The 12,877-nt window shown below is 36.5% G+C and overlaps 1 protein-coding gene across 3 annotated transcripts in view; it reads left to right on the top strand.

The window, feature by feature from the left end:
- The window catches only part of rhot1a (ras homolog family member T1a), a 99,303-nt gene that overhangs the window by 73,711 nt on the left and 12,715 nt on the right, over positions 1 to 12,877 (top strand). For 2 of the 3 annotated variants that reach the window (XM_060844712.1, XM_060844713.1), the window contains exons 15-19: positions 123 to 253; positions 2,541 to 2,624; positions 4,899 to 5,021; positions 6,267 to 6,469; positions 9,241 to 9,363. In XM_060844712.1, coding sequence (XP_060700695.1) covers positions 123 to 253; positions 2,541 to 2,624; positions 4,899 to 5,021; positions 6,267 to 6,469; positions 9,241 to 9,363 — 664 coding nt within the window. The remainder of the gene's footprint in view (positions 1 to 122; positions 254 to 2,540; positions 2,625 to 4,898; positions 5,022 to 6,266; positions 6,470 to 9,240; positions 9,364 to 12,877) is intronic. The other variant, XM_060844714.1, reaches the window with a different exon arrangement.

Below are 12,877 nucleotides of genomic sequence, written 5' to 3'. Positions count from 1 at the left end.
GCATTTAGACACTTTATACAGCATTGCCTGGAACACATATGTTAGGTGGGAAAGAAAGTGGGATTGCATTTACTCTGAGTGTCTGATAAATGATTTATTAATCAAACGTTATATTCCTGCAGTAACGAGAGATAAAAAACTAGATCTGCAAAAAAAGCAAACACAAAGGAATGTGTTTCAGTGTAATCTTATTGGCATGAAAAACTGTGGCAAAACTGGAATTCTGCAAGGCTTTCTTGGCCGAAATTTAATGGTGAGCACCTCAGAATTTTTAGAGTACTGCATTCCTCCTCTTATTTGTATTTTAATATGTACAGGTCCTGAAATTCAAATTATTGAACAACTGTCTAGTTTAATGTATTATAATGTATTAGTAAAAGGAAAAGCATTATTAGTTATTAAAGATAACACTACAAAACTATTTATTGAGAACTAAGTACTCATCTAAAATTATATGATCTTTCTCTGTAACATTGTACTTTGATAAAATTACCACCTATGCCTCAATGTAATGGTACACAAATCGTGCAGATTTTGTGAAAGCATGAAGATTTCTGTACTACTCTATATTGAAATAGCTATAAACCTTTTAAAACATTTTTTGGTGTATCAAAGAGTAATTATGAAGTCACTTTCTATTCATTTTCTACCCATTAGAGCTATATCACTTTTATTCATTGGTAGCCTCTCGTAGAATATGAAATGGAGATTGAATCTCCTATTCAATTCTTTCCATCCCTCACCCTCCACCCCTAAACTTCTTTTACATTTTGTGCTTTCCGGAATGAGACTTTGGGTGCAGCGTGAATGTTCAAGGAGTTATTGACCTTACAAAGTTGAACATTGAGTTATAGATTTCCTGTACTTTGCTCAATATAATTGTCAGAAGGACGCCACAGCAGCACCAGTGATATCTTTATTTCCAACATCTGCCACTTTAATGATCTGAGGACAAGTTATTAAAGTCTGGGTTTTGTTTTGATGTTGGATTTTTAGGTCTTTGACTTGAAAGTATTTTAAAGCCACAGATGTTACACAAAAGTCCTAGAGTGTAAAGGTTTTAACCCTCTTCTATAAGGGACTTGAGATTCAATTTGTAAAGAAATATCTTCAGAACTCCATTTCGCTTCTGGTGGTCGAATTTGATGACACAATAAGAAGACATCATTGTTCAAGTCTTTAAAATGTTGAAGTATGTAGATAAAAAGCCTCAAAACGAATGTACCACATAGACCTTTCAACATCAGTCAAGGCACAGTAAATGACAGTCGCACATGCAGGCTTTTCAAAAGAATCCTCATACTAACAACTAGAGATTTCTCCCAAAGGTTTTACAACCGTCCCTCAAACTAATCAAGCAACAGTCTGACAAAGTCGTTCTCACAGAATCCTACCTTATAGCCAGTATCCCAGAGACTAACATTGACACCTCTGGGTATGTACTGTCCCACCAATAGAGAAAATCCAACAGAGATGGTGGTACAATGGAAAACGGGAAGCAGTTGGCCTTGGAGACCTCAACATTTACTCTGGACTTCATGAAATTCCATAGCATAAGGTCAAATGTGGGCAAGTCAAGTTTCTGCTGATTTCTGCCCCAGCTGATAAATCAGTTTTCTGCCATATTGAACACCACTTGGAGATGTACCGAAGGTGGCAAGGGCACTGAATGGGAACTTGGATGTCCATCATGGAGTGGATTGGCAACATTCTTACTGATTTCTAAGCCCATAACCTCCTGATGAAGCGCTCTGGCCCAAAACGTCGAATTTCCTGTTCCTTGGATGCTGCCTGACCTGCTGTGCTTTAACCAGCAACACATTTTCAGCTCACTACTACATAACCTCTACAGCATAGAAGGACAAGGGCAGCAGATATATGGAACACCATCACCTGCAAGTCACTCCAAACTAACAAAATCCTGACTTAGTGAAGGAATGATGATTATGGTTCTATCACTCCCTCCCTAATAAACACTGTGAGTGAACCTATGCCTCATGTACGGCAATAGTTTAAGATGTCAAACACCACCACCTCAATTAGGGATGGGCAATAAATGCTGGTCTAACCAGCAAATGTCCACAGCGTGTGAATGAATAGTAGACAGACAAAACGTGAAGATTTCTTCCACTTGCTATTAAATATTATAGAATAATTTCCTTTCTCTTAACTGTGCAAAACATTGAATAAAGATCAGAGTTGAATCTTTGAAAGACATGAGAAAAAGCTGATCAGTTTTGGCTGTTTATATTTAGAATATATCTTGTGTCATCTGGAACCACAGAGGTTATTTTTCAGTGCCATTAATTTAAGGTGAATGAGGTGGATCAAAATGTTTGTTTAATGCTCTGGATCTGCCCTAGACTGGAATAAAACAGGAAATATTTCAATACTTTATCTTCCTGTATATATTGGGTTTTTTCACTTATTTAGGCAATTAAATTATGTGAAGTACACTCTTTATATTTAAATCCATTTTTCATATGAGTTGTAACTTGCATCATCTGTGATTAACTGACTTGCTTTGTTCCACTTCACAGAAACAAAAACAGATAAAAGAGGAACACAAGTCACTTTATGCCATAAACACAACCTATGTGTATGGGCAAGAAAAATATTTACTGGTAGGTAATTATGTGAATATAATCAAAATGCACAGCATGTTCACACCTCTTTCCTTCTGTGATCCATGTTATCTTACTTTAGATCCAAAGTTATAATTCTTCACACTTCTGTTTACACCTACAGGAAACATCTTAGGAAGAAAATATTAAATCTATTGAATATTGAACTTTTCACGTAGTGTTTCATTTATTTTCTTGGAAGTTTTGTGATGCAGGTTGTTAAATTTGATTTATACAATGCTCTAAAATCTTTAAATAGGAGAATGATGTAAGTTTTAATGTTAACTAGCTTTTGAACAAGTGTTCCTGTGAAGGGAGTAGGTTGCAATTAAATTGACATTATTTGTTTACTACAAGATACTTTACCTACTTTGTCAGGTGAATTCCTTGGAGAAGCGCTTCTTTTATAGCCAGAAAAAAATCAAAGGTGGAAACTTTAACAACTTTTGCATGTATATTTTTGAGGATAATTTCCATCACACTAAGTAATCACCACAATAGTATTTTTGAATTATTAAACTGAAAAGCAACAATTGAACTGACTGAATTTATCAGTTTAGTTCAGTAGTAATACTAAATCAGCGTCTCAATCAGTTTCAAGTCCCCCTCTGACTTCAGCAGTTATCCTGGACTAATGTTTTAATACACTTCCCAGATGATAGAACAAAATAAAGTCTAGTCTGTCTGTCTCACCATAAATTAGATGGGTTAACAAAACTGAGGTGACGACCTAGTGCTTTTCTCACTGGACTGTTAATCCAGAGACCTAGGTAATGTTCTGGGGACCAGGGTTTGAATCCTGACATGGCAGATAGTGGATTTGAATTCAGTAAAACTTTTGGATTCAGAGTCTCACAAATATTGTCAGAGAAATCCATCTATTTCACTAAGGACCTTTTTTAGAGAAGGAAATTGCCATCCAAATCTGGTTTAGCTATATGTCACTCCAACCCACAGCAATGTGATAGCCCCTTAACTGCCCATTGAGCAATTAAGGAAAGGTAATAAATACTTGTCTAGCTTGCTATGTCCTCATTCTGTGAATGAATTTTCTTTTTAATTGTTATGTCAAGAAACAACCCTGTGCACTTTACTCGGGTATGAGTGTTGACAACGTCCCAATTGTAGGCTATAGACTGCATTTCAAGTCTTAGTTGCATCCATCTTTAAATTGTCCCACATAGTCGCAACACTGAAATTTATCTGACAATATGGGCAGTTCCTTGGTATACATGTCCAAGACACAGTAATCAATTTGGACACCACCGTGTGCACTGTCTAGCAGCTGCTACTGCTGTTATTAATGTATTGTGGTTACAGTGTGGTCTGCATTTTCTGGCTGGTGAATGAATAAGATAGCAGGAGAAGAGGGAGGTGCATTTCAATGTACATTATCATTCACTTTTAGTAATTTGTATATTAACATGCTATTGTCACAGATAACTGTTCAGAGTAGTAATTTTACCTGTTTCTGTAATGAAAACTGAATGAGGTTGCATTAAAATAAGCAATTATTTTCCAAATGGAAATTCTGTTTTCTATTGTGATAGTGTTTGTTGGTTCTGATTCAGCACAAAGGAAATATTTTACATTTTATTGAAATGGTGCTAACTAGTTTGAATTCAAATGGCATTTCTCTTTAGCTGTTCAACAAAAATATAATCCCAGTCAGATTATAAATAAGACATTTAAATAAAACTGGTCATGCTATTACAACAGAGGTGTGGGAATATTATACTAAATTCATTTTGTTAAAAAATTCAACATTACATTGATGTGTTTAGTTAAATGCTATTTGCTCACTTACTGAAGTAGGATTCAAACTGTATTTCACACTGTTTATTTGCATTTTTTTTGTTGACTGTTTTGAAGCTGCCTTGCTTACCTCCTCTTTAGACTGAAGCCTGCAAACTGCTTTAAACATTTTTTGCACTTCATTAAATAATTAGTAAAAGATTGACCTAATGTAATCTTTCAAGCATGATAATCAACATTTGTAATCCAGGGTCGTATATGGTAATTAAATTCACATGATTTTAACTGTCTACCAGATATGCCAATAAATGGGAACACAAATGCACAAACAATGTTTATTAATTTTCTCATTTAGATATCTCTAGAATTCTAATATTCACGGTTGTACCACAGTTGATGTCATTCTTTGCGAGATTCCTCTTTTAAATTTTCCAGTTTGTGCTTTAAGCTTGCATTTTGTTTTAACAATCTTTTAAACATGAAGACAACTCTAAGTTTGTATTTCTTTTCCTTTTAAAGCTACATGAAGTTTTGTCTGACTCCGAATTTATTACTGCCTCTGATACCGTTTGTGATGTTGTTTGCTTGGTATATGATGTCAGCAATCCCAAATCATTTGATTATTGTACAAGGATCTTCAAGGTATTTGCAGCATCTGGTTTAAAGATTTGCACAGTGTTGCCTTTCTCTCAGTTTCTCTTTATTTTGTGCGTCTGCATGATTGTGACAACAATTTTCTCTCCAAAATCTTTACTTTTTTTTCAAATAGTGAATGATAATTGCCAAGTTTAATGATCATCCAACAGACTTTGAGAAGTTTTGAACTTTTCTGTTATCTTTTGATTTGTGTAAATATCTCTTAATCATGCAAATAGATACTGTGTTTTTAAAAGCAGAAATGGCCAACATTGCATTTGTCACATTTTCCACATTTGTTCAAAATCTTTACTTGTAGATCCCTTGGTGGGTTGCCTTCCTCTATATTACTCTTGCCTCCTCCAGTCCTTTCTCGGTCCTTGAGTTTTTGACTGAGGAGCATCCAAGTTCCTCCTCTTGGTGGCAGGACCTTTAGTAACTCGTGTTGAGGTCTGAAACCTTCTTCCTAAATATCTCCAAATTTCTATCCTCTGATCTGACATCTAACTGTGTAGCACTGCAGTATCTTTCTACAATAAAACTGCTACGCAAGGGTAAATTGTTGATGAAAAGTCCTGACCTTGCTATATTTTGCTGTGCTGAACCTAGTTTCCTGACTAAGGTTGCAGACAGTTTCATTAATATTACATATTATTTGAGAAGATCTGCTCAAGAGATTCCAGACAGATGAAAGGGCATATCAGCTTTCATATGTTTATTTACCAGTTTGTTGCACAGTGTCTTTTTTTCATGTGTATTTTATCTTATCAACTAAACAATACAACAATGCCTGATACCCAAATGTACAATTAAAAATATGATTACATTTTTGCCCTTGAACAACTTGATGGAAGTATTACCAATAGGGTTCTGTTTCAATGTACAATATGTTGAGTTGTAGCGTACATTTTGCACGTGCGATTTTATACCCTCTGTATCTGATCTGTCCTGTTGGAGTTGTGGCAATGTGTACTTCCTCATAGGAAAAAAATAGAAAGGTAACTGCTCATGTACACATCAATCAAGTAGGACTGTAACTGATGGCATTGACAAGGAGCAAATCATCAGATGATGAGAAAAGATATGTTTATACTTTCTCTAAAGTAAGTCCTTTAAAAACCATTATTGGAACCTTAATCCAGTTCACTTTGAAAGCTATTCTAAACTTATCACAAGAATATTGTTACTAAATATTAATTTGTCGTTGTAGCTGACACTGCAACTAATATAAATTTTTTTCTATTTTTGTAGCAACATTTCATTGATAGCAAAACACCATGTATTATTGTAGCTGCAAAGTCTGATCTGCATGAAGCTAAACAGGATCACAGCATTTCTCCCATCGAGTTCTGCAACAAACACAAAATGCCACCACCTCAAAGTTATACTTGCAACAGTGTCGGCACACCAAGCAAAGACTTCTTTGTCAAAGTGACTACCATAGCCATGTATCCGTAAGTACAGGGCATCAAGCCAGCACAGTCTTGCATGAGTTGTGTTAAGATTTGCATGGATCACCATCATTAACTGCAGTTTGAAGCAATATTTTAGAGGGTAATCTGAGATAATAACAGGAAAATATTCTGAAATTATGAAAGAAATCATAGTATGGTGACAACACAGAAGGTGGCCACTTGGCCTGATATGACTGACAGTTCTGTGGAAAAGCTTATATTCTATATATATGTATATATATTATATACTCCCCATTTTTACCCTATAGCTCTGCAGATTTTCTCTCTCAGGTAGTTAATGAATTCTCTTGAAGGCCTCAGCGAATAACAACTTAAAATATTCTCAGAAGAGCCACACGTTAATTTTTTTTAAATGTATTTGTAAAGCAACCACTGGTTGGACAGTATGGCCAAACGTCAGCACAAGGCAGAGGTGTTGGGATTAAGTTTACACTGTAGATGCAGTGATAGTGTTAAAGCTGGACCAATTGTTTGCACTGATAGGCTCCCTTAATTTGGCCTGCTCAAATTGTCATACTCTCAGGCTTGCATCCCTTACCCGATTAGTTTTCTAATTTTAGTATTTCCTCCTCAAGCATATGTAGAGAAAGTTGGTCAGTCTATCTTTTGAAGTCTCCCTTTTTTCACATTGTATTCTCAATAATACTTTTCTGCTAGTGTTTTGCTTGAAAAGTACAAACAACTAGACTGAAGAAAAGCTGCCTATACAGCTATGATTATCATTTCTGGTGGTTTCAGTTGAGTGATGGGAAGCTAATCAGGATATGATCTTTCCATGGAGAATCATTGGCTCCGTTGCACTTGCAAAATGAATTTCAAGAAAATGTGTAGGAAAATATCAAATTTATTGGTCTAGAATGATCGTTGCAAAATTATTCTAATGCAGATGTCAAACAAAAATAAGTTTCCATCATGGGGCTCTCTTGACCCTCACAGGTTTAAAGTAAAAGCAAGTTATTCTGAGAACTGAAATATGCTGATAGATTTCATCTTAGGGTCTTAAAAGGAAGTAGCTACTGAAATAGTTTATGCATTTTAGTTTTCCAAAGCTCACTGGGTTTGGAGAAGGTTCTTTTATTTTGAAGAGTTACATTAGCTATTTTTCAAAAAGGAATGGAGGCAGAAAGCAGGGAGCTATAACTATATTCAGTTAGCTTAACATCTCTCATAGCATACATATTAAAGTTAGTATTAAAATTGTTAGTGTCCCAATGCATGAATCACAGGAGGTTATTATGCTAGTACTGCAAGTAATCAGGAAGGATGATAAAATGTCATGATTTATTGCAAGGGGAATTGAGTTTGAGCAGGGACGTTATGTTCCACTTTTGCAGGGCATTGGTGAGTCTGTAACTCGAGTACTGAATAGAAGACTGGTCACATTCTTGTAGCAGGATGTTAGTGTATCAGAAGCAGTTTAAAAAAGGTTTATTAGACAAATGCCAGGAATGATCACATTGCTTACAAGGAGAAGCTAGACAGACTAGGCCTGTAGCCTCTAACATTTAGAAGGGTTAGATGAGATTTAATTGAAATCAGAAACAGAAATTGCTGGAAAATCTCAGCAAGTTCAGGAGCATTTGTGGAAAGCAAGCTGGCGTACGTTTTGAGTCCAGTAAACCGTCTTCAGAGGATCCTGAGTGGACTCTATTTAAATAGAGAGAAAGGAACCTCTTTTTTCCCTTAGGGTTTAGTCTTTGGAATTCCCTTCCTCAAAAGACAAGAGTACAGAGTCTTTAAATATTTTTTGAGACAGAAGTAGATAGATTGTTGATTACCATGGGGATGAACAATAATCAGGGTTATGCAGGAATGCAGAGATTAGATTAAAATCAGATCAGACATAATTCTATGGAATGGCTGAGCAGGGTCAAAGAGCCAGCTGATCTACTTGTGTTTCTTTTAGATATATATTGCCAGTGTTTTCTTTGCACTGGGTAATTATTCATCGGACAATTTTGGACCTTTTTTTTCTAAACACAATAGATTGGAGAGACTGGAGCTAAGTGTGAGCCCCTCAGAGGAACAGACCTGTCCCAGTCAAACCTGATGGACTGCTCACTGCACTGCATGCAAATTAAACAAAATAGAGTATGCTGTTATTGGCATTCCGTTATTCTGGAACATTTCTATTTTATAATCTCTCAATCCAATTTATTTGCTGTATTATAAGGACAGTCTAAAATATTGCTTCCTTTAGGATGTGATGGAATTAAGTGCATGCAGGTGACTTCTGATAAATGTAATAACTACAGGCTGTTGACAGTATGACAGCTGGCACCTCGTACATTCATAGTTTAATTACTTGAACTCCTCTATAATGCAGATTTTTCTTTTCTTAAATAGGTAAAACATTGCAAAATATATCTTGACCTCAGCTGAGAATGGCAGACAGTAATGCACTAGATTATTATAAAGGCTTGGTATTGTTTTCTTTCATATCCAGTAAACTGGACCTGCTACATTTGCATATTATCTTTTAAACACAAATAAAAAATAAAATTATTGTATGACACACATGCTTTTAATGTTCTTTATCATCATCTTACAAGTAAGATTTGCTTCCTCTGTTCATGTAGGATTGTAGCATGTTATGTGTTCTCCCCATGGCAACTTGCTGAAATGTGTTCAGAAGTGGCATTGGACATTTGGTACCTTTGCAAGTGATTTACAAGAATGGTGTGAATCTGATTTTTTTTTTAATTTTGTAAGCAGAGACTCAATTGCCTTACTTCTGTGTGTTTTCGCAGCCATGCCCGGTTACGCTGTTTATGCACCTGCAACAGGTGTTCATTTTGCATCTGTCAGAACTTCCTCAACTCAGACTTGCTGCAATCTGTAAAGACCAAATTCTTCACTGCAGTTCTTAACAGGTTCTTCATTTTATTTACTGGGTTTCAGAAGGTTTTTTCAAATTGTTTTTCAATGGTGGGTGGGAGAGGAGTAAACTTCAAAGTCAGCTTCACTCAGCATATCCACTGAATTATTTACATTTTCAAGATATTTATTAACAGGGATTTTAAAAGTCTTTACTGGGGGGAGAAAAAATCCTTTGAAGCCCTTTGCCTTCACATGCAAGAATAATGGTGGCCATTGAAATGCATATTTCAACATGATTACTGAATGGTGTTCTTTTAATATATATTCCAGTCTTTATCTGGTGTTCTTACCAATAATTGGCTGGCAAGTCTGAAAAGTCTATCTGTTGAAGGAAGGATATAACATTTATATTGAGCAAATATGTTGTCAGTAGGAAGGTAGCAGAATTGATTCTGTATTATAGACCTGCACGACGAAATACTTCATACCTGTCACTGTGTGCAGAATAATGTTATTAGTTTCTCATAAGTAGGTAGTTAGATCATAAGATGCTGTTTTTCAGGAACCATTATATATTAGCCTAAGTGGATGCATTGCCAACTTTTATTTGTTAAAATGAACTCTGCTGTTCCTTCATGTCTCCAATGATCCAAGTGTCACATATAGGGCATAATTAATATCTACTGCTTTCCTCAATTCCAGAGTGCTGAGAGTTGGCAATACAATGGTAGTAATCATTTAAAACATTATAATTTAAGAATCTCCAACTCTTGTCTCTTTGTCAAAATTGTTACTTTGCTTTATGGAGATGCACGATGAGGCAAAGAGTGTTGTTCCAAAATCTAAGTTTCAAGTTTTCAATTTAAAAGAAGCTTAATAGGTATGCCTTTTTTCTAAATCTCCCCTCAGGATTGTTGAGATGATGCATATAAGACAGTGTCCTTGATCAGGCATTTTTAAATCTCTGATAGTGTGTGTTTCTTCAGAGCTTTCCAGATGAGAATACTTGCAAAATATTAGTAATGTATACAGTGCTCGTTAAATATCACCTTATCATATCTCTAAGAAATACCAAATTTGTTCACAAACTGCTTTGCCGTATAGAATTCTGCAAATTTCAAATTTAATGGCCATTTGGCGAGATTTCATAAACAGCAGTAAGATAAATGACGAGCTGATCAGTTTGGTGATTTGACCAAGAAAAACGGTGTTGCCCAGTACGACATACTAATGCACAAATCAAGATCACACATAGTCTATTGAACTGATATTGTTGTGTTCTGAATTCCATATTCCACCCCCCCCCCCCCCCAAATAACTATAGATTCTGAAATGAAAATAGAAAATTCTGGAGAAATATAACAGATCTGGCACTACCTGTGGAAAATGAAGTAGAGTTAATGTTTCGAGTATAATCCGACTCTTCATTGAATCCCTTCTGCAGTGTGAGCCTTTATCATATGCTGAAGTACAGGAATTGGACTTGAACCCAATTCCTCTGACTCAGTATTTCTTCATAAACTGTATTATAGATTAATGGACTTTGAGCAAACTTAAGTATTACTGAAAAACACACATTTTGTCAAAGCTCTTTGTCTTGTGTCCATCAGAACAATTCACAAAAGTACCAATTGAAAGGGAAAGCCATCACTGTTAAAACTTAGAACTAAATAGCCTGGAAATGGGCCTTTTGGCCTACGATGTTGTGCTGAACATGACAAAGTAAATTAATCCCTTGTGCCTGTCCTTGATCCATATCCCTCCATTCCTTGCTTAAGCATATGCTTATCTAAAAGTTCCTTAAATCCACCTGTCATATCTTCATCCATCACCATCCCTGGCAGCGTGTCCAAACTCTCACCACACTGTGTTTTTAAAAAAAACCTTGCCCCTCACATTTGCTTTGAACTTTCCCCCTCTCACCTTAAATGCATGCCCTCCAGTATTAGACATTTCAACTTGGGGGAAAAATGATTATGACTGTCAAACCAGTCTATGCATCTCATAATTTTATATACTTCTATAAAGACTCTCCTCAGCCTCCAATGCTCCACAGAAAACAACTCAAGTTTTTTCTAGCCTCGCCTTATAGCTCATACTCTCCAATCCAGGTAGCATCCTGGTAAACCTCTTCTGCACCCTCTCCAAAGCCTCCAGATCCTTTCTGTAATGTGGCTACCAGAGTTGAATGCAATACTCTTAAGTATGGCCTAACCAAAGTCTGGCAAAGCTAGAACATGAAATTTTGATTAATAAAGGTAAGCATGCCCTGTACTTTCCTGATTTGGAGATACCGGTGTTGGACTGGGGTGTACAAAGTTAAAAATCACACAACAGCAGGTTATAGTCCAACAGGTTTAATTGGAAGCACACTAGCTTTCGGAGCGACGCTCCTAGTGGCCCTCCACTATCACCTGATAAAGGAGCGTCGCTCCGAAAGCTAGTGTGCTTCCAATTAAACCTGTTGGACTATAACCTGGTGTTGTGTGATTTTTAACTCTACTTTCCTGACCATCTTATCTGCTTGTGTGGCCACTTCAGACAATCAGGTTACTCCATTCACTCTGGCTTGGTTTGATGATATCCTCATCGAGCATGGCCTCCACCTCCGTCTGGACCTGTCTGGCTTTGAAAGGATTAAGCTGAAAGGGGTATTGTTTTATCGGAGCAATATTCCCTACTTCATGTACAATGGCATTAGTCCTCCCCATCTGATTCTTATATATGTCCTTATACTGCAGTAACAAATCTTGCAACTACATTCTATGCTCATGAGACAGGTAATTCACTAATCTATCCCTCTCTTCAAGGATTTCTGCATTTTTAAAATATTTTGAGGCACATCAAAATCCACATCCTCTGGATTTGATTCCTCGCTCTGTGGGGCAGTAACTAATAGGTGTTTCTCCAGTTCTTTCTCTCTAGTATAATATGATTTCAACCTGTTCACATGACATGCCCGATCCCATTTTTTTTCGATCTAGCATCTTTACTGGATAGTTCACCTGTCTCAACTTTTTCTCCAATTTGATAGGGACCACTAAACTTGGCTGTGAAGGGATCTCCTATAACTGGTAACAGTACTAACATGTCATCCCCTCGGGAAAACATGTCTCAGAGTCTCAGCTTTGATCTGCCACCGGCTTCATTCTATACTGTGCCTTCATTAGGTGCTGTTTAGCCCACTCACCACCTCGATATAATCTCTCCCTTACCTCTGATATGTAATCCAAGTGTGAGATCTCCGACTGTGGTCCTGTCAAATTTTCTTTAATTAATTTCAAAGGGCCCCTCACGTAATGCTCAAATATTAACTTGAAGGGAGTGAACTGAGTAGATTCATTTGGGGCATCTCCAATGGAAAACAATGTGAATGGGATATCTATATCCCAATCATTCGGGCAATGCTGACAGTATGTTCTCAACGTGGTCTTCAAGGTCTGATGCCACCTTTCTCATGCTCCCTGGTAGCCCAGAACCTAACTTTGCTAGTTATTTTAAGCAGGTGTCAAGTGGATATTCCAGGAACGAATCAGCTGGTGAAACCACTTAGTTTTAAACAAAACA

The sequence above is a fragment of the Hemiscyllium ocellatum genome, chromosome 25, assembly GCF_020745735.1.
Source record: "Hemiscyllium ocellatum isolate sHemOce1 chromosome 25, sHemOce1.pat.X.cur, whole genome shotgun sequence".
NCBI lineage: Eukaryota > Metazoa > Chordata > Chondrichthyes > Orectolobiformes > Hemiscylliidae > Hemiscyllium > Hemiscyllium ocellatum.
The sequence above is the reverse complement of the archived record's forward strand: the minus strand, read 5'-3'. Positions and strand labels throughout refer to the sequence as shown.